Raw genomic sequence first — 21413 nt, 5'->3', positions numbered from 1 at the left:
CTTCCACCTATCCGTCTAATTCTTGACCCTTCACTCTTCATTTTCTCTCTGAGATCAATCTATCCCTGGACCTTTCATTTCCATCCTTAGGTTGGGTTATTTCCCGACCCTTCTACCTTCTTTCTGGGTCATTCTCTCCATTTTATTCTCTTCATTCCCTCCAACCTTTATGAGGTGTCTGAGATCAGTCCATGTCTGGACTCTCACTCTTCATTTTCCTCCTGAGACGATTTATTCCCCAACCCTTCTCATGGTTCTCCCATAGTTTTCCTTTAATGAAATCTTCATCCTTCATTCTCTTCCTGAGGTCATTCTGTTCCTACAACCATCACCCTTCAATATGTTCATGAGATCTGTCTATTCCCGGATCCTTCCCCCTTCAGTCTCTTATTCTTGGACTCCTCACTCTTCACTGTTCCCCCAAACTTGTCCTTTTCTGGTTCCTTCACCCTTCATTCTCCTCCTGTCTTTGGTTATAGACCCTTCACCCTTCATTCTCCTCCTGTCTTTGGTTATAGACCCTTCACCCTTCATTCTCCTCCTGTCTTTGGTTATAGATCCTTCAGCCTTCATTCTCCTCCTGTCTTTGGTTATAGACCCTTCACCCTTCATTCTCCTCCTGTCTTTGGTTATAGACCCTTCACCCTTCATTCTCCTCCTGTCTTTGGTTATAGACCCTTCACCCTTCATTCTCCTCCTGTCTTTGGTTATAGACCCTTCACCCTTCATTCTCCTCCTGTCTTTGGTTATAGACCCTTCACCCTTCATTCTCCTCCTGTCTTTGGTTATAGACCCTTCACCCTTCATTCTCCTCCTGTCTTTGGTTATAGACCCTTCACCCTTCATTCTCCTCCTGTCTTTGGTTATAGACCCTTCACCCTTCATTCTCCTCCTGTCTTTGGTTATAGACCCTTCACCCTTCATTCTCCTCCTGTCTTTGGTTATAGACCCTTCACCCTTCATTCTCCTCCTGTCTTTGGTTATAGACCCTTCACCCTTCATTCTCCTCCTGTCTTTGGTTATAGACCCTTCACCCTTCATTCTCCTCCTGTCTTTGGTTATAGACCCTTCACCCTTCATTCTCCTCCTGTCTTTGGTTATAGACCCTTCACCCTTCATTCTCCTCCTGTCTTTGGTTATAGACCCTTCACCCTTCATTCTCCTCCTGTCTTTGGTTATAGACCCTTCACCCTTCATTCTCCTCCTGTCTTTGGTTATAGACCCTTCACCCTTCATTCTCCTCCTGTCTTTGGTTATAGACCCTTCACCCTTCATTCTCCTCCTGTCTTTGGTTATAGACCCTTCACCCTTCATTCTCCTCCTGTCTTTGGTTATAGACCCTTCACCCTTTATTCTCCTCTTGAGATTGGCCTATTCCTGGACCCTTGGACCTTTATTTTCTTAAGTCTCTCCTTGGATGAACTCATTTCTAGTTCCTTCACCCTTCATTCTCCTGTTGGACGTTTACTCCATTATTCTCTTTAGTCTCTCCATTAGATGAACATTTCTCCACCTCCTTCACGCTTCAATCCCCTCTTGAGATCGGACGATTCCTTTCTCCTTTATTCTCTTCAGTTTCTCCTTGGAATAAACTCTTTCCTGGTTTCTTGACTCTTCATTCTCCATCGGAGATCATTCTATTCTTGGACCATATTTTCCACTTGAGGTTAGTCCATTCCTGGATTATTCACTCATTTCCTCTAACGTTCCTTCTCCATCTATTCTTGGACTCTCATTCTTCATTTTCCCCCCAAACTCAAAGAAACCCATTTAGGACTCTTCATTCTTCATGCTCCAATTTAGGTCATTCTATTCCTAGACCGCCCTTTATTCTGGCTTTAAACAGGAATGACGGCAGTAATTCCCAATAATTGAAACCATTCTTCCGTCCACACTCACCTGTTATTATCAAAGATCTCAAAGCCGTAAATATCCAGAACCCCAATAACCGTGTTCTTGCCATGAATCCGAACATCATAGTTCTTCACTTCTATCACCCTGTTTATACGATCGACGATCCAGCAGAACAACCTCTCGTAGAACGCCTGGAAGGGAACAGAGACCGTGGCATTAAGGACAGAGGATGGCGATGGGGGTGATGCATTGTGTCACACTGAGGTCTTAGATGGAGGTATATTATGGTGCCAAAAAAAGGGCAAAAGTAAATCTGGGCCATACTAAAAAGGACCGAGTTTTGCCAGATGTTCAATGTCTTGATATGTGTTTGAGGTTCATTTACAGCAAGGACCATCAAAGCCCCTGGTCCCAACATCTCACGGTCAGAAGAGATGAAATTGTACACCCTCTACTTGTCTACATCGGAACAGTCTGACCCTTCTGAAGCCCACATTACCCTTGGGGCCACATATACGAAGAAAAGTCAAAAAGAAAAACTTTTTGAGTCCTCCTGAAAGTCTTGCCAATTGACTCTGACGCTGTATGTGAGTCTTTTGGTACTTGAAAGACAAACCCAAACTGGTAGACATTCCGGTAGTTGGGCATAAAGTCTCCTTTTCTTTTGTTTTTACCTTGGCACAGGCCTCCCTGGCGTATGCGGCCTCCCTGGCGCTGTGCCCCTTCTCGATGATCTCGCCTCCTCCGGCAGCCACCGTCCTGTATAGAAGAGTCTTCTTCACAGCATCAATGTCGCAGGTTGTCAGCTGAGCGATGTGACCGACCAAGTCCTCATTTTCCAGGACGACAGAGTCGCCATCCACGGCAAAACACATGTTACCCTATGGAAGATTAAGCATGAACCATTGACGTCTTAACGAAAATCTGTCTTGGTGGCCTTCATAGCGTAACTGCACCCAAAAAAGTCTCAAGGTCACAGATAAAATTGACTTCAGTCACCCCCAACACCCAAGAAACGGGGCTCTACTGCTTCAGGCAGAGATCAGGGACGTTCACATCTAGTGTAGTGTTGTCTGAAGGGACATATAGGGACAGAGGTCCTCACCAGGTGTAGAATGGCTGCCAGAATCTTGTAGACCGAGTCCACCTCGTCTTGGCTGAATCCGATGACCTTCATTGAATCCACCACCAGTTTGTAATTGGCCTTGTCATTGATCACAAACTGCAGAAAAGTACAGAGAAATATACATGTATACCAGTGGTCGGTCCGCAGGAGAACTCGCGAGCCAGAAGACGACGCACAATGGAAGATACGACTTCCGTTCCTTATTTATACTCCGTACCGCACTATATCTCTCCCAACTTCCCGATCCGTGTTTAAATAACGTGCAATATTTCATCTTCCTGCGCCGTTTTCCCGTTTCTTTAATGTTTTCTCATGTTTCCATGAGTGGGAGGGACTTAAAACAAGTCTGTGCCGATCTGAGCGGCAGTCCTCTGTACAGCAGATAGAACTTCCTGTGACCAGTCCGGTACATGGAGCTACTCAAACAGTGGGGATCAAGTCAAGACAACCCAAATGAGCACAGAGGGCACCGGGGAAGGGGCATCAGGAATAAAAAATAACATAGATTGTAATGGGGGCTCAGCATTAGACAGGACTAGATCAGAACATATTGCTCTCCAGATGGTGGGGGTCTCTCTGCTGTTGACAGGGGTCTTCTCTACTGATGGGTTAGGGGCTGTAATATACAAAGACACAATTGGCCCTCAAGATCGAGTGCTGCTCCTTGCAGGGGTTGTCCTCTGGCTCATAGAGGGGAATCCTAAATGAGGGACCCCCCTCTATTGACTCCCTATTGGGCAACTGAAAAAGGACCATCTAAACCAGACCCTCCCCCCAGTAATCAGTTCTTTATTCCAACCAATAGGCACCGAGGTGGTCACCCCTGACCCTACTGCAGAGGGGCCGATGAACAGTCGTATACAAGGAAACACAACATAAAAATATCATTGAACTGGACTCCGGGGAGACGACTGCAGCGGATATTTCATTATTCATGAATTGCACAATATTAATATCTGCATCAGAGACAAAATGCTGCAGCTGAGAGCGAGCGGAGAGTCCGGGGGGTGGGGGGTCATCCACAGCAGTATGGATGCTAATTATAGCCATGTGGGTAATGCCGGAGGGTCAACCAGGGGTCCAGGGATAGACTAGGCTACTATACCCTTAAAAACAGGATCTTTGGATAAAAGGGAACCCCCACCTATAACCAGTGATAGCAGTAATCTGTGAGGTCAAGCACTTTGCTACAGAATTTTGGCACATTTTGCACTATTGCAGGAGAGAGGAGAAAAATCCTAAATCCCCGTTTACCCCAATAGTAACTGTAACATATAAGGGGTTTTACAGACAACCCCACAATCACGGGATGCCAATCGGAGGCCACAACAAACGCCCCCAGGCCTGTTGTGTATGTGAGCCTATTAGCTACAAGGTATCATAAAAGCGTTCAAAGGGTCACAAGTTCAGGTTTTCTATCGATCTGCAGGATCAGACTACACAGGGCTTTAATTGTAGTCTGTAACCATGGAGACACATACTCTGCATAGGAGCTGGAGACATAATACAATAGGAGATTTTTAATCAAGACTATTTGCAAAGTTGCTTTATTTTTTGTCTGGATGCATTGGAGCGCTAAAAAAAAACAAACGTTTGCAAAAGTCTACATCCCCCTCCAGCCATTATTACTGTTGTCAAACATTTACACATACAGAAAAAACTAGATTACGTCCAACAAGACACTCGGCAGGAAAGGGATGAGCCCTCCTGGTGCTCAAAGCAGGGGACCCCCGGGACCCCCCCCCCGGGACCCCCCCCCCTCCGCTCCCCAAAGTCTAGCATTGTAGCTTTTGAATAAACCAAGGTTCATCCCACATCAGACCGGATACATGCGTGTTATGTGTGCGTGTATTCATATATTGTATGTTTGGCCGTGTGTTTACACTTATATACACCGTGTCCAATTGATTGTTGAAATAAATTAAAATATAGACATTGGATTGCCGCCAGCAGACCCCGTGGCCACTTGCCCCCCCCCCCCCCATCCGCCACTCCATTGATCTAATAGGTCAATTTTTTATGGTGGAACTTGGGGCATATTCTACGTCTATGGACATCTTAGTCTCCAACCCCAACCCATAGGGGGCGCTATCCTATTGTTATATTTTACCCTCATATTCTTTACAGTCACGTGAGTCACTGAAGTGTGAAGATATAGATGATCATTTTCCTATTTCACCGTATACAATATATACATGTATATCCTGCGCTCATTAAGTGTCAGACGTCTGTTGGGGGAGGGATTGTGTAGGTTGTTTTCGTGTGGCGATGACGATGATTATTATATATCCGTTATTTATTTAGCGCTGACATCTCACGCAGCACAAGATGTGGAAATTTCCGATGAGCGCGGAGCCGCCAGCAGCTGTAAAGTGAACATTTAGGAGGTGGCGGGCGATCTCCCCTGTGTATCCCTTGTCAGGCATGTCTTCCAGCACAGTCACATGAGATGCGGTGATAATCCAGACCCCCCCTTGCGTTACGCCGGTGCTGAAGCGCCATCTCTCGGCATTATCACTATCCCCGGGACGGGTTTATTTACAGGAAGAAATTAAAATTCATTTTTTTATTGTTTACCAATTATCATAAATACAAAGTATCAGCAAAAAGAATCCTCAGGCTGCGGAGAGGTGGAGCGAGATCGCCACCTGCTGGACAATGGGGTGTACTGCAAGTCAACAAGGAGATCTCAGACTGTTCTGCGTGAAATAAACGCGTGATCGCAGGTTCATTAATATTAAGAACTTTACATTAATTTATATATCAACTTAAGGCAGCGCAGGCGGCACTTTGGATTATTACGTACTGAAATCCCACCCAAAGAGAGAGAGTACCATCATCAGGACAGCTTCAGGCCGGGTTCCCGCATAGCGTAGACACTGCGGAATATTCACAGCGAAATTCTTTACGGAAATTCCGCAGCATTTACAGTAGCAGCAAAGCTCCGTATTTTCAGACGTTTTTGAGTTTGTGCGTGCACATACCATGGAAAACTGTCCTTGTTACCCATAGCAACCAATCACAGAGCAGCTTTCATTTTTCCAGAGCTGTTTAAGAAATGAAAGCCGCTCTGTGATTGGTTGCTATGGGTAACAGGGACAGTTTTACTGTTAGACTGTTTTGATACATGAGGCTCCCCCCCCCTCCCCCACCAAATGTCCCAATGCTTTAACCCCTTAAGGACACGGCCAATTTGAGTTTTTAATTTTCGTTTTTTCCTTCCCGTCTTCCAAAAGCCATAACTTTTCTATTTTTCCGTCTATATCGCCGTATGAGGTCTTGTTTTTTGGACGACAAGTTGTCGTTTTTCATGGCACCATTTATTGTACCGCATAACGTAGTGGGAATCTGAAAAAAATTATTTGTGGGGTGAATTGGGCAAAAAACGGCGATTACGCCATTTTTGGGGGGTTTTGTTTCGCGGCGTCCATCAATTACATACGATACCAAATTTATGTTTTGTTTTATGTTTTACCACTTTTAAAAAAAATAAAGCGATTTGCTAAAGAAAAAAAGCATGTTTTGTGTCGCCATTTTCTGAGAGGCAGAATTTTTTTATTTTCCATCAGTTTAGAGGTTTGAGGGCGTACATTTTAAAGGGCGAGTTGTAGTTTTCACCGATACCATTTTGGGGTACATGCGACTTTTTATTCCTTTTTTTTTTAGCGCTAAGGTGACCAAAAAACAGCAATTTGCGTGTTTTATATATTTTTTTTTTACCGTCGTTCACCAAGCGGGTTAAACAACGCTATATGGTGATAGTTCGGACTTTTACGGTCGCGGCGATACCATTTATGTTAACTTTTATTTTTTTTATCATTGATTTAGGGACAAAATAGGAAAAGTTTTTTTTTTTTACTTTTAATTCTTTCTTTTTTTTGGAACATTATAAAAATCTTTATTTAACAGTTTTTTACTTTTTTTTATTAGTCCCCCTTGGAGACTTGAAGCAGCGATCGTTGGATCGCTGGCATGATATACTGCAATCCTAATGTATTGCAGTATATCGTGACACTGACAGACTCCTATGAAGCCCAGAGGCAGAGCTTCAAAGGAGTACAAAGATGGCGGACCGGGGGCCTTCATTAGGTCCCCAGGCTGCCATAACAACCACTGTAGACGGCCGATCGTGCCTCGGGGGGGGGGGGGGGAGCGATGGCCCCTGATTCTAACTATTTAAATGCCGCTTTCACGATTGACCACGGCATTTAAGGTGTTAAACGGGCGGAATCAAAGTGATCTTTGATTCCACCCGTTGCAGTGAGGTGTCGGCTGTATAACACACCCGTCACCCGCTGTGTATGGAGTGCCGCCCACCTGTACGTGACATGTCGTTATGGGGTTAAAGGCATGAGATTTGCGCCAAAATGGTGAAGCGTGACATTTGTAACTCGTCGCTCACCGAATTTGAAAAGTAATAAGAAAAATGGGTACGGTCCCCAAGGAGACGTCGTTTAGGCCTCATTTTTTAAGACAAGTGGGTGAGAATGGTAAAAATTGAACGCAAATTTGCCCACGGCAAGCGTCGATTTTTTTTTTTCAGACAGTTCAAATTTCACCAAATTGATTAAGATGTGTGCGCCTTTTAGTAAATTTGGCGCAAATCACGCTAACTATCTCTTTTACTTAGACTGGCGTAAGATAGACCCGTCTTAGTAAATCTAGACGCGCCTTGCTCCGCCGCATGACGTCACTTTCCATTGGAACGTGCGATTCCATGTGACCATGATGCAGCAATTGCAATACGTTTGACCTGTGGACGGTCACTTCATTATTTTCCCAGCGGTCGGTAACTTACGTCGTTCTTAGCGCCCTCTCTGGTGAAGACGTATAATGTGGGGTCCCTCCGCAGGTGGTAGGAGCTCAGTAATGCTTCTGGCGCCCCAAGGAGGAGCTGAAAAGAGAGAAAACGTCATTAGAAGATGATCATCATGAGACAGTCAACATGGATGAGACATAAAAAACCGGGCGGTACATGAGGCCCCCGGCGTCCTATGGGTTGCCCGTCAGCCCCATTGAAATGGCAGAGCCCATCAGAGGAACACAGTGTTGAGAATATGTGACTACTTTACGAGCGCTGCCGCGTTGTCTGGTCCCAAACTAAAAAATGACAGATCGGATGTGAAACGCGTCAGCAGCTTCGTCGTATTTTAAGATCTCCTCAATAGAGACCTCACCACTGCATCAAGCAATGGGGCACAGCAGGAGAAATGGCACATTCTGGGTGACCTGGATACTTTGCGCCCGGTATCGGACCACCACAATTGTCCTATTGTCCTCCTGGCTCTGAAGATGACATCTATGTTCTATCATCTCCTGCAGTCCACGCACCTGGTAGAATGAGTGGAAGTTCCTCTCCCCGGACTGCTGCTTCAGGACCCGGGACTGGAAGGAGAAGACGTCACGATTAGCGATAATGAAACGTTTGTCCTAGTATGAAGCACATGGTCTATCCCAAGATGGAGATCACACGTCTGCTTTGTACAGTAAGTTTGGAGGATCCCGATTCTTGCTCTCACCTTCTCCAGGAGATAATTGTTGATGTGTCCTCCGGTCGGGTCACCCTTGAAGTCAAAGTTGATGTCCATGTATTTACCGAATCTACTAGAGTTGTCGTTACGATTGGTCTTGGCATTTCCAAAGGCTTCAAGGACACAGTTGGACTTCAGTAGGACGTTCTTCACCCTGGAAAAGATGAGATGTGGAGATGTCACCAACGTGCGTCTTCAAAGGAGTTCTCCACTTTGGAAGATCCCGACTCCTTGGAAAGGTCCCTTGACAATAAGCTGATTACAAAGTTTCTCCCTGTTGGGACCCCAGCGATCAGCTGTGATCTGTGGGGAAACCTGGCAGTGTTTAGTTTCCCTGCAGCGCCACCACAGGAGAGATTAAGTATTACACAGTGTCCATTAATATCAATGTGTTGTTTATATAATACAGGACAGGACATATGGATTATATAAGCCCTGTATATAAGTATTAGATGGGTGCTATATAGCAGTGTTATAGGTTTACTTTATGGCGTATTGTTTTAGTTTTCCCTCCATAATAAAAAAAAATAGAGGAAATACTTCTATGCTGCAGTGTAAAGTACTTTTGATGCTCTCCTGTTAAGCCCTTTGGTAGGGCTTAATAGGAGCACAAGGATGGCAGAACTGGGGGCCTTCGATGGTGGTGACATAGGGGGCCCCTCTGTCTAACGGCTTAGATGCCACGATAGCTATTGACCGTGGCATCTAATATAACAACCAGGATCGGCGATAACTCCGATCCCGGCCGTCAGAGAAGGGTGTCAGCTGTAATATTGAACACCGGCAGTGAGTGGAACGGACTCAGCCGTAAGCCCGCTCCCTGCTACCCTTTCCGATTTCTGTCGTACATCTACGGCGGATGAAAGCTGAGCTCTGATTGGATGCCATGGGCAACAAGGACATTTTTAGTATTAGACCGCCCAATATGTCTGTGGATACCCAATAATGATTGATCACTCGCCTTTCCACCTCCTCTCGCTGTGTGGGGTTGGTGATGGCCGCGATGTACTGCATGATGTACTTGCTGGCTTCAGTCTTCCCTGCGCCGCTCTCACCTATGGGAGGAAATATGACAGATTATAGAGATCGGAGACCTCGCCTGTAATATTCACTACAGCAGCAATGTCTGGGTATATACTCAGGGGCCCATGGGCATTACCCTATTGCCAGCCAGTTTGGGGGGTATGGCTTGTAGACCATGGAGGCTTCAGGTAAGATGAGTGACAACGCTCATGGGAGCGATCATTGAGACTTTCACCCAACTTTGCCAGAAACCGATAATATTAAGAAATAGATAAACAGAATTTAGGGCAACTTAGACAGAATGTTCTCCTTTTAGTAGGAAACTTTCTTTAAGAAATGTAAAATATATTCCCTGCAGCGCTGGGGGCTGAACGATGCACTGAATAGAATGGAATTGAGAATATTGGGTGAAACAATGTAACCAGCGGCTGCAGTACTGCTTGTGGCCAGTGGTGGCAGTATAGAGACATGGGATTTGTAGACTTTTTAGGGTGCGATAATTCTACATTTTCTGGGTGTTTTGTTGATATTCAGTCCGTGATGGACGTTATAAAGAGATTATTTTATGTGTGACGAATCCGGCTTTATTTTACATTATGAAACAAAAGTCAACACGTGATCCCAGCGTCGTTCAGACTTCAGTAGTGAATGACCCCCAGCGGGATGTGGCACCTGATATAACGATACACGTGTCCTTTGCTCTGCGTTTCATGGCTTTGTACGCTGCGTCGGCGATGGCGTACAGATGTGGGGGCCTCTCATACAACTCTCTCCCCCGGTAATACTCAATCATTTCTTTGCCATACAGTTCCATCAGTTTATAAGGGTTAACAGACACGACAACCTCCCCAATATATGTGTAGATCCTGCCGCGCCCAAACCTGAGGAGAGGAGATAGAGAAAAGATTGTTAGCTCCCGGGTCTACTGTATATACGGCAATAATGCTGCAGAGCCGGTGTATCTAATCCTATCATGTGTGATACTGTCTGCTGAGCCATGTATCTAATCATATCATGTGTGATACTGTATACTGAGCTGTGTATCTAATCCTATCATGTGTGATACTGTCTGCTGAGCTGTGTATCTAATCCTATCATGTGTGATATTGTCTGCTGAGCTGTGTATCTAATCCTATCATGTGTGATACTGTCTGCTGAGCCGCTGTATCTAATCCTATCATGTGTGATACTCTCTGCTGAGCCGTGTATCTAATCCTATCCTGTGTGATACTGTCTGCTGAGCTGTGTATCTAATCCTATCGTGTGATACTGACTGCTGAGCTGTGTATCTAATCCTATCATGTGTGATACTGTCTGCTGAGCTGTGTATCTAATCCTATCATGTGTGATACTGTCTGCTGAGCTGTGTATCTAATCCTATCGTGTGATACTGTCTGCTGAGCTGTGTATCTAATCCTATCATGTGTGATACTGTCTTCTGAGCTGTGTATCTAATCCTATCATGTGTGATACTGTCTTCTGAGCTGTGTATCTAATCCTATCATGTGTGATACTGTCTGCTGAGCTGTGTATCTAATCCTATCATGTGTGATACTGTCTGCTGAGCTGTGTATCTAATCCTATCGTGTGATACTGTCTGCTGAGCTGTGTATCTAATCCTATCATGTGTGATACTGTCTGTTGAGCTGTGTATCTAATCCTATAATGTGTGATACTGTCTGCTGAGCCACTGTATCTAATCCTATCATGTGTGATACTGTCTGCTGAGCTGTGTATCTAATCCTATCGTGTGATACTGCCTGCTGAGTTGTGTATCTAATCCTATCATGTGTGATACTGTCTGCTGAGCTGTGTATCTAATCCTATCATGTGTGATACTGTCTGCTGAGCTGTGTATCTAATCCTATTATGTGTGATACTGCCTGCTGAGCTGTGTATCTAATCCTATCATGTGTGATACTGTCTGCTGAGCCGTGTATCTAATCCTATCATGTGTGATACTGTCTGCTGAGCCGTGTATCTAATCCTATCATGTGTGATACTATCTGCTGAGCCGTGTATCTAATCCTATCATGTGTGATACTGTCTGCTGAGCCGTGTATCTAATCCTATCATGTGTGATACTGTCTGCTGAGCTGTGTATCTAATCCTATCGTGTGATACTGCCTGCTGAGCTATGTATCTAATCCTATCATGTGTGATACTGTCTGCTGAGCTGTGTATCTAATCCTATCATGTGTGATACTGTCTGCTGAGCTGTGTATCTAATCCTATCATGTGTGATACTGTCTGCTGAGCTGTGTATCTAATCCTATCATGTGTGATACTGTCTGCTGAGCTGTGTATCTAATCCTATCATGTGTGATACTGTCTGCTGAGCTGTGTATCTAATCCTATCATGTGTGATACTGTCTGCTGAGCTGTGTATCTAATCCTATCGTGTGATACTGCCTGCTGAGCTGTGTATCTAATCCTATCATGTGTGATACTGTCTGCTGAGCTGTGTATCTAATCCTATCATGTGTGATACTGTCTCCTGAGCTGTGTATCTAATCCTATCATGTGTGATACTGTCTGCTGAGCTGTGTATCTAATCCTATCATGTGTGATACTGTCTGCTGAGCTGTGTATCTAATCCTATCATGTGTGATACTGTCTGCTGAGCTGTGTATCTAATCCTATCATGTGTGATACTGTCTGCTGAGCGGTGTATCTAATCCTATCATGTGTGATACTGTCTCCTGAGCTGTGTATCTAATCCTATCATGTGTGATACTGTCTGCTGAGCTGTGTATCTAATCCTATCATGTGTGATACTGTCTGCTGAGCTGTGTATCTAATCCTATCATGTGATACTGCCTGCTGAGCTGTGTATCTAATCCTATCATGTGTGATACTGTCTGCTGAGCTGTGTATCTAATCCTATCATGTGTGATACTGTCTGCTGAGCTGTGTATCTAATCCTATCATGTGTGATACTGCCTGCTGAGCTGTGTATCTAATCCTATCATGTGTGATACTGTCTGCTGAGCTGTGTATCTAATCCTATCATGTGTGATACTGTCTGCTGAGCTGTGTATCTAATCCTATCATGTGTGATACTGTCTGCTGAGCTGTGTATCTAATCCTATCATGTGTGATACTGTCTGCTGAGCTGTGTATCTAATCCTATCGTGTGATACTGCCTGCTGAGCTGTGTATCTAATCCTATCATGTGTGATACTGTCTGCTGAGCTGTGTATCTAATCCTATCATGTGTGATACTGTCTGCTAAGCTGTGTATCTAATCCTATCGTGTGATACTGCCTGCTGAGCTGTGTATCTAATCCTATCATGTGTGATACTGTCTGCTGAGCTGTGTATCTAATCCTATCATGTGTGATACTGTCTGCTGAGCTGTGTATCTAATCATATCATGTGTGATACTGTCTGCTGAGCTGTGTATCTAATCCTATCATGTGTGATACTATCTGCTGAGCTGTGTATCTAATACTATCATGTGTGATACTGTCTGCTGAGCTGTGTATCTAATCCTATCATGTGTGATACTGTCTGCTGAGCTGTGTATCTAATCCTATCATGTGTGATACTGTCTGCTGAGCTGTGTATCTAATCCTATCATGTGTGATACTGCCTGCTGAGCTGTGTATCTAATCCTATCATGTGTGATACTGTCTGCTGAGCTGTGTATCTAATCCTATCATGTGTGATACTGTCTGCTGAGCTGTGTATCTAATCCTATCGTGTGATACTGCCTGCTGAGCTGTGTATCTAATCCTATCATGTGTGATACTGTCTGCTGAGCTGTGTATCTAATCCTATCATGTGTGATACTGTCTGCTGAGCTGTGTATCTAATCCTATCGTGTGATACTGCCTGCTGAGCTGTGTATCTAATCCTATCATGTGTGATACTGTCTGCTGAGCTGTGTATCTAATCCTATCATGTGTGATACTGTCTGCTGAGCTGTGTATCTAATCCTATCATGTGTGATACTGTCTGCTGAGCTGTGTATCTAATCCTATCATGTGTGATACTGCCTGCTGAGCGGTGTATCTAATCCTATCGTGTGATACTGTCTGCTGAGCTGTGTATCTAATCCTATCATGTGTGATACTGTCTGCTGAGCTGTGTATCTAATCCTATCATGTGTGATACTGTCTCCTGAGCTGTGTATCTAATCCTATCATGTGTGATACTGTCTGCTGAGCTGTGTATCTAATCCTATCATGTGTGATACTGTCTGCTGAGCTGTGTATCTAATCCTATCATGTGTGATACTGTCTGCTGAGCTGTGTATCTAATCCTATCGTGTGATACTGCCTGCTGAGCTGTGTATCTAATCCTATCATGTGTGATACTGTCTGCTGAGCTGTGTATCTAATCCTATCATGTGTGTTACTGTCTGCTGAGCTGTGTATCTAATCCTATCATGTGTGATACTGCCTGCTGAGCGGTGTATCTAATCCTATAGTGTGATACTGTCTGCTGAGCTGTGTATCTAATCCTATCATGTGTGATACTGTCTGCTGAGCTGTGTATCTAATCCTATCATGTGTGATACTGCCTGCTGAGCTGTGTATCTAATCCTATCATGTGTGATACTGTCTGCTGAGCTGTGTATCTAATCCTATCATGTGTGATACTGTCTGCTGAGCTGTGTATCTAATCCTATCATGTGTGATACTGTCTGCTGAGCTGTGTATCTAATCCTATCATGTGTGATACTGTCTGCTGAGCTGTGTATCTAATCCTATCGTGTGATACTGCCTGCTGAGCTGTGTATCTAATCCTATCATGTGTGATACTGTCTGCTGAGCTGTGTATCTAATCCTATCATGTGTGATACTGTCTCCTGAGCTGTGTATCTAATCCTATCATGTGTGATACTGTCTGCTGAGCTGTGTATCTAATCCTATCATGTGTGATACTGCCTGCTGAGCGGTGTATCTAATCCTATCATGTGTGATACTGTCTGCTGAGCTGTGTATCTAATTCTATCATGTGTGATACTGTCTGCTGAGCTGTGTATCTAATCCTATCATGTGTGATACTGTCTGCTGAGCTGTGTATGTAATCCTATCGTGTGATACTGCCTGCTGAGCTCTGTATCTAATCCTATCATGTGTGATACTGTCTGCTGAGCTGTGTATCTAATCCTATCGTGTGAAACTGTCTGCTGAGCTGTGTATCTAATCCTATCAGGGCCGCCATCAGGGGGGTATTAGGGGTACTACTGTAGGGGGCCCGGCCAAACTTAATTGAAAGGGGGGCCCGGCAACTGCCGCGACTTGCCTTTGGTAGAAAAAAACAGGCCCCTGCAATGGGGCCTGTTCTTTTCACCAAAGCAATGTCGTGAGCTGCGGGCCCCCCTCTCGTCAAACACCGGCGTGAGCTGCGGGCCCCCCTCTCTAACGCCGCCGCGAAACATCGCGCTCGTTACCGCAAATGCGCGCTCACGCGCGAACGACCGGACACGCCGGAAAGCAACCCGCTCGTGCCCGCCGCCGAGAGGGATGCGGTGCGCACGCACCAAAAGTACAGCGACCAATCAACTGGGAAGAACAGCCAGGACAGCGGCGCACAGTCTAATTACCTGCTGGCACGCCTCCGACTCCGCCTCGGCCTCCTCGTCCAGCGCCTCCTCGTCCGACTCCGCCTCCTCGTCCGACTCCGCCTCCTCCTCCTTCTCCAGAGCGTAGCTGCGTAAGGAGAGGGGGAGGAGTCCAGTTCTTGCGCGGCGGCAGGAGTTCTTCGATCCCCGCCATTGCCTGGAGGTGAAGGACGACATCTGGACCGAAGACATCGCCTGACGAACACTGGAGTGGGAGCATCTCTTCTGACACAGTGAGTAAAATGTCTCAAAGTGCTGTTTATGTATGGCCCTGTTCACACAGAGTATTTTGCAGGCCGAAAAAATCTGCCTCAAAATTCCTTAAAGAATTTTGAGGCAGATTTTGACCTGCCCACACTATCTTGCCGCGTTTTTTGCTGCGTTTTTTGCCTGCGGCGATTGAGGACAGCAGACAAAAAACGCAGGGAAAAATGCATTTTCTGCCCCCCATTGATTTCGATGGGAGGTCAGAGGCGGAACCGCGGCAAGAAAGGACGTGCTGCTTTTTCTTTTTTCCGCGACTGGCTCCCATTGATTTCAGATTAAATCAATGGGAGGCGGTTTTGGAAGTTGTTTGGTGCTGATTCTGACGCAGTGTCCGAGTCAATATCAAGGCCCAAAAACTCTGTGAACTGGGCCTTATTGTTAGGGCTTATTCAGACGAACGTGTAATACATCCGTGCAACGTGCGTGATTTTCACGCGCCTCGCACGGACCTATGTTACTCTATGGGGCCGTTCAGACTGTCAGTGATTTTCACGCAGCGTGTGTCCGTGTGTCCGCTGCGTAAAACTCACGACATGTCCGATATTTGTGCATTGTTCGCGCATCACGCACCCATTGAAGTCAATGGGTGCGTGAAAATCACGGCCAGCACTTCCCCAGCCGTATAAACTATGAATGAAAACAGAAAAGCACCGCGTGCTACAAACATACAAACAGAGTGTCATAATGATGGCGGCTGCGCGAAAATCACGCAGCCACGCATCATACGCTGCTGACACACGGAGATGTTATGGACCTTTTGCATGCGCAAAACGCCACGTTTTTGCGCACGCAAAAAGCACACGCTCGTGTAAATCCGGCCTTAGGGTAGGAACACACTAGGCATGAACACTGCGGATTTTATGCAACACATTTTATTGTGGATAATCCGCAGCGTATCACAGTCGCAGCAGAGTGGGTCAGATATGAACAAATCTCATCCGCACGCTGCAAAAATAATGGACCTGCCGTGTGGCTTTTTGGCTTTTTAAGCCGCAGCGTGTCAATGTATTCTGTGGAATCGCTGCTCCTCTGTTGCGGAAATGCTGCGGTTCTGCCGCAAAAATCACACATGAGAAAAAATAAGGTACTTTTTTACATTTATAAAAAAGTTTAGACTTGCCCCGGCCGTAGTCCTGGTGACGCGATCCTCTATTCTTAGCACAGCTCGGCCTCCTGTCATGACGTTTCATCCCATGTGACTGCTGCAGCGGTCACATGGTCTACAGCGTCATCCCAGGAGGCGGGGCTACATTCAGAAGAGAGAGATGCGTCGCCAGGACTACGGCCGGGGCAAGTCTAAACTTTTTTTTCCCTGCAGGATTCCCGCAGCGGACACGCCTCACGAAACCTGCGCCACTATTTGGTGCGGTTTTGCTGGCAGAATTCCCTGCGGCTACCGGGGTGGATAAGCTGTGTAGTTTTACTCCGCATATCCGCCTAGTGTGTCCCTTATGATGTCGCTCCTGGAGCTGCTGCCGCTCTCTAAATAGGAAATTGGTCCAGTAGAATTTGAAATTATTTTTTTTTGTGAACCAGCTTAAAAAAAATACAAAACTTTTGTGTTAGGGCCTGTTCACATCACCGTTCGCTTCCGCTCCGGGGTTCCGTCTGAGGTTTCTGTCGGGTGAACCCCGCAACGGAAAGTGAAAGTGACAGCACAGCTTCCGTTTCAGTCACCATTGATCTCAATGGTGACGGAAACATCGCTAATGGTTTCCGTTCGTCACCATTCCGGCTGGTTTTCGGACGGAATCAATAGCGGAGTCGACTGCGCTAATGGTGACGGAAACGGAAGCTGTGCTGTCACTTTCATTTTCCGTTGCGGGGTTCACCCGACAGAAACCTCAGACGGAACCCCGGAGCGGAAGCGAACGGTCATGTGAACAGGCCCTAACACAAAAGTTTTGTATTTTTTTAAGCTGGTTCACAAAAAGAAATAATTCTAAATTCTACTGAACCAACTGCCTATTTAGAGAGCGGCAGCAGCTCCAGGAGCGACATCATAAGGGACACACTAGGCGGATATGCTGAGAAAAACTCCACAGCTTATCCTCCCCGGTAGCCGCAGGGAATTCCGACAGCAAAACCGCACCAAATAGTGGCTCAGGTTTCGTGAGGCGTGTCCGCTGCGGGAATCCTGCAGGGAAAAAAAAGTTTAGACTTGCCCCGGCCGTAGTCCTGGTGACGCATCTCTCTCTTCTGAACGTAGCCCCGCCTCCTGGGATGATGCTGTAGACCATGTGACCGCTGCAGCAGTCACATGGTATGAAACGTCATGACAGGAGGCCGAGCTGCGCTAAGAATAGAGGATCGCGTCACCAGGACTACGGCCGGGGCAAGTCTAAACTTTTTTATAAATTTAAAAAAGTACCTTTTTTTTTTTTTTTTCTCATGTGTGATTTTTGCGGCAGAACCGCAGCATTTCCGCAACAGAGGAGCAGCGATTCCACAGAATACATTGACACGCTGCGGCTTAAAAAGCCAAAAGCCACACTGCAGGTCCATTTTTTTTGCAGCGTGTGAATGAGATTTGTTTAAACCTCATCCACTCTGCTGCGACTGTGATACGCTGCGGATTATCCACAATAAAATGTGTTGCATAAAATCCGCAGTGTTCATGCCTAGTGTGTTCCTACCCTAAGGCCGGATTTACACGAGCGTGTGAATTTTGCGTGCGCAAAAACGTGGCGTTTTGCGCATGCAAAAGGTCCATAACAGCTCCGTGTGTCAGCAGCGTATGATGCGTGGCTGCGTGATTTTCGCGCAGCCGCCATCATTATGACACTCTGTTTGTATGTTTGTAGCACGCGGTGCTTTTCTGTTTTCATTCATAGTTTATACGGCTGCGGAAGTGCTGGGCGTGATTTTCACGCACCCATTGACTTCAATGGGTGCGTGATGCGCGAACAATGCACAAATATCGGACATGTCGTGAGTTTTATGCAGCGGACACACGGACATACGCTACGTGAAAATCACTGACAGTCTGAACGGCCCCATAGAGTAACATAGGTCCGTGCGAGGCGCGTGAAAATCACACACGTTGCACGGACGTATTACACGTTCGTCTGAATAAGCCCTAACAATAAGGCCAAGTTCACAGAGTTTTTGGGCCTTGATATTGACTCGGACACTGCGTCAGAATCAGCACCAAACAACTTCCAAAACCGCCTCCCATTGATGTAATCTGAAATCAATGGGAGCCAGTCGCGGAAAAAAGAAAAAGCAGCACGTCCTTTCTTGCCGCGGTTCCGCCTCTGACCCGCCATCGAAATCAATGGGAGGCAGAAAATGCATTTTTCCCTGCGTTTTTTGTCTGCTGTCCTCAATCGCCGCAGGCAAAAAACGCGGCAAGATAGTGTGGGCAGGTCAAAATCTGCCTCAAAATTCGGTGCGCGGTTCCAGGCGGTCGCGGGTGCGCATGCGCGGGAGTTTGCGGGTGCGCGCGATCGGTCGCACTGGCGGCAGGGTTTGACGGCCCCCATGACGACCCCCATGCCACCCAGGGCCGCCATCAGGGGGGGTATTATGGGTACTGATGTGAAAGGCCCGGCCAAACCTAATTGAAAGGGGGGCCCGCAGCTCACGACATTCTTTTGGTGAAAAAAACAAGCCCCATTGCAGGGGCCTGTTTTTTTTTCTACCAAAGGCAAGTCGCGGCAGTTGCCGGGCCCCCCTTTCAATTAGGTTTGGCCGGGCCTCTCACATCAGTACCCATAATACCCCCCCTGATGGCGGCCCTGAGTACCATGATATAGTGCTGGACGGAGTACCGTTAACAGGCGGTGCCACGGTAGGGGGGCCCAGAAAATTTAGCTGTAGGGGGCCCTGAAATTCCTGATGGCGGCCCTGAATCCTATCATGTGTGATACTGTCTGCTGAGCTGTGTATCTAATCCTATCATGTGTGATACTGTCTGCTGAGCTGTGTATCTAATCCTATCGTGTGATACTGCCTGCTGAGCTCTGTATCTAATCCTATCATGTGTGATACTGTCTGCTGAGCTGTGTATCTAATCCTATCGTGTGAAACTGTCTGCTGAGCTGTGTATCTAATCCTATCATGTGTGATACTGTCTGCTGAGCTGTGTATCTAATCCTATCGTGTGATACTGCCTGCTGAGCTCTGTATCTAATCCTATCATGTGTGATACTGTCTGCTGAGCTGTGTATCTAATCCTATCGTGTGAAACTGTCTGCTGAGCTGTGTATCTAATCCTATCATGTGTGATACTGTCTGCTGAGCTGTGTATCTAATCCTATCGTGTGATACTGCCTGCTGAGCTCTGTATCTAATCCTATCATGTGTGATACTGTCTGCTGAGCTGTGTATCTAATCCTATCGTGTGATACTGCCTGCTGAGCTCTGTATCTAATCCTATCATGTGTGATACTGTTTTAAAAAAACCAACACACAGTTCTACATTCCTTATCATGATAGCGTTTTCCTGTGCTAACCTAGGAACTGTAGCACTGTAAGGGGGCGCCACCGGGAGTACATGCCCCGCGCCATGGCCACTACTCGGGATGCCAGCGGGTCAGGTGCCACTCACTTACTGCACCGACCTCATACTGGCAGCCCCGCACCCCGGACACCGCTCGTCCGCTCACCCTGTCCTGCGTCCTGAATGACGAGACAGGCGTGATGACATCATTCAGGACGCAAGACAGGGAGGAGACACCGAGGGAACATTTTCTCGAGGGCGGCTCCGGCTCCATCAGGTAAGTCACTGACTGAATGTGGGAACTGATGGGGTTCTAAAAAGGGCAATAATGGCAAATGGACAGAGGATTCAGTGCCACCTTGGTGCCCATTTGCCACTTATTGCCCCTTTAGTGTCCTATTCAGTGCCCCCTTGATGCCCATTTGCCATTTGCCATGGATTTTAATTGTGTGTGTCTGCTTTTTCTTAATCATATAGGTACTTGCTATCCCATAGTTTTGACAGCTCCCTGTGATGAGAACTCGTCCTTCCCGATCTGTATGCATTCGGAAAACGGAGGGAGAAGATTCCATGGCTATTCGTAGCCCTATCCTTTATGGAGGATATAACATTTCCCTCAACTATATGTCTACTATCTAAATACCACTTTTGTTTATACAGTGCATGTTATTTGCAATTTGACATATATATTGTTTCTGATTTTTTGTTATTTATCCTACACTTGTAAATTTATGTTATCCAGTATTGATTCTATGTGTCTGTTATGTCACCTTATGGTGTATGTAATTCACTGTCATTATTTATTTTTTATTTTTTATTATTATTTTTTATTTTTTTATTTTTTATTTATTATTTTTCTCATCTTAATCACTGTTTATGGCTACATTATTACTTCCCCTCATATTTTCCATATGGGCGGGTCTTATAAACTCACTTTCACCTTTATATTTTTACTTTTATTTTTGGGTCTGACGCTAATATATATGTCTCTTTTCATTGAGTTTTTGACACTGTATTTGTAATACTGCTTAACAGATATTTGTCTTTTCTCCTTTAAACTTATTGTATTTTCGGTTTATACTAAAGAGATTTTGACATAGTCCACTATAGGCAGTAGGACATTAATATATATCTTTCTTCTCCTCCCGTGCTCACCGTCCAATCAGGTGCGCGCGTCCTCTGCGCGACGCTGTTTTGTGGCCGGCCCTCTTCCTTGCCCCCCACAGCGCACTGCGCATGCCTGGGATCCCTGTACGCGTCGGGGATCTCTGGTGTGCGCTCGAGCGCTGGGGGCTGGAAGTGGGGCATGCCTCACTTCCGGTCTCGGCAGATGACGTGCGCCGGAATCTTTTTGGACTGAGTTTTACTCGATTCACCTGGGGCTTGCGCTACTTATACTCCTCATCTCTTTAGACACTTCACACCCCTTGAGGAAGCACATCGCGAAACGCGCGTTGGGGTTTTTCTACTCACACTAGCTCGACTCTCTGCATTTATCGTTCAGTATGGGTAAGTTGTTATATCAGTGGGTGGACGTTCGGCTTACTTAGGCTGCAGTCTGTGAATCTCCTTTCATCTTATATGACTGATGGT

The 21413-nt window shown here is 46.0% G+C and overlaps 1 protein-coding gene across 2 annotated transcripts in view; it reads right to left on the bottom strand.

Annotated features, from left to right (window-relative positions):
- The window catches only part of LOC142653091 (unconventional myosin-Ig-like), a 231647-nt gene extending 221235 nt beyond the window's left edge, over positions 1 to 10412 (bottom strand). For both annotated transcript variants that reach the window (XM_075828799.1, XM_075828800.1), the window contains exons 1-8: positions 10207 to 10412; positions 9473 to 9566; positions 8500 to 8665; positions 8312 to 8365; positions 7779 to 7874; positions 2960 to 3076; positions 2529 to 2735; positions 1900 to 2045 (exon numbers count right to left, since the gene is read on the bottom strand). In XM_075828799.1, the coding sequence (XP_075684914.1) occupies positions 1900 to 2045; positions 2529 to 2735; positions 2960 to 3076; positions 7779 to 7874; positions 8312 to 8365; positions 8500 to 8665; positions 9473 to 9566; positions 10207 to 10348 (1022 nt within the window). In that variant the 5' untranslated portion in view covers positions 10349 to 10412. The remainder of the gene's footprint in view (positions 1 to 1899; positions 2046 to 2528; positions 2736 to 2959; positions 3077 to 7778; positions 7875 to 8311; positions 8366 to 8499; positions 8666 to 9472; positions 9567 to 10206) is intronic.
- Positions 10413 to 21413: the final 11001 nt, after the last annotated feature.

This window comes from Rhinoderma darwinii, chromosome 5 (genome assembly GCF_050947455.1).
Source record: "Rhinoderma darwinii isolate aRhiDar2 chromosome 5, aRhiDar2.hap1, whole genome shotgun sequence".
NCBI lineage: Eukaryota > Metazoa > Chordata > Amphibia > Anura > Rhinodermatidae > Rhinoderma > Rhinoderma darwinii.
This window is presented reverse-complemented; position numbering and strand designations above follow the sequence as displayed.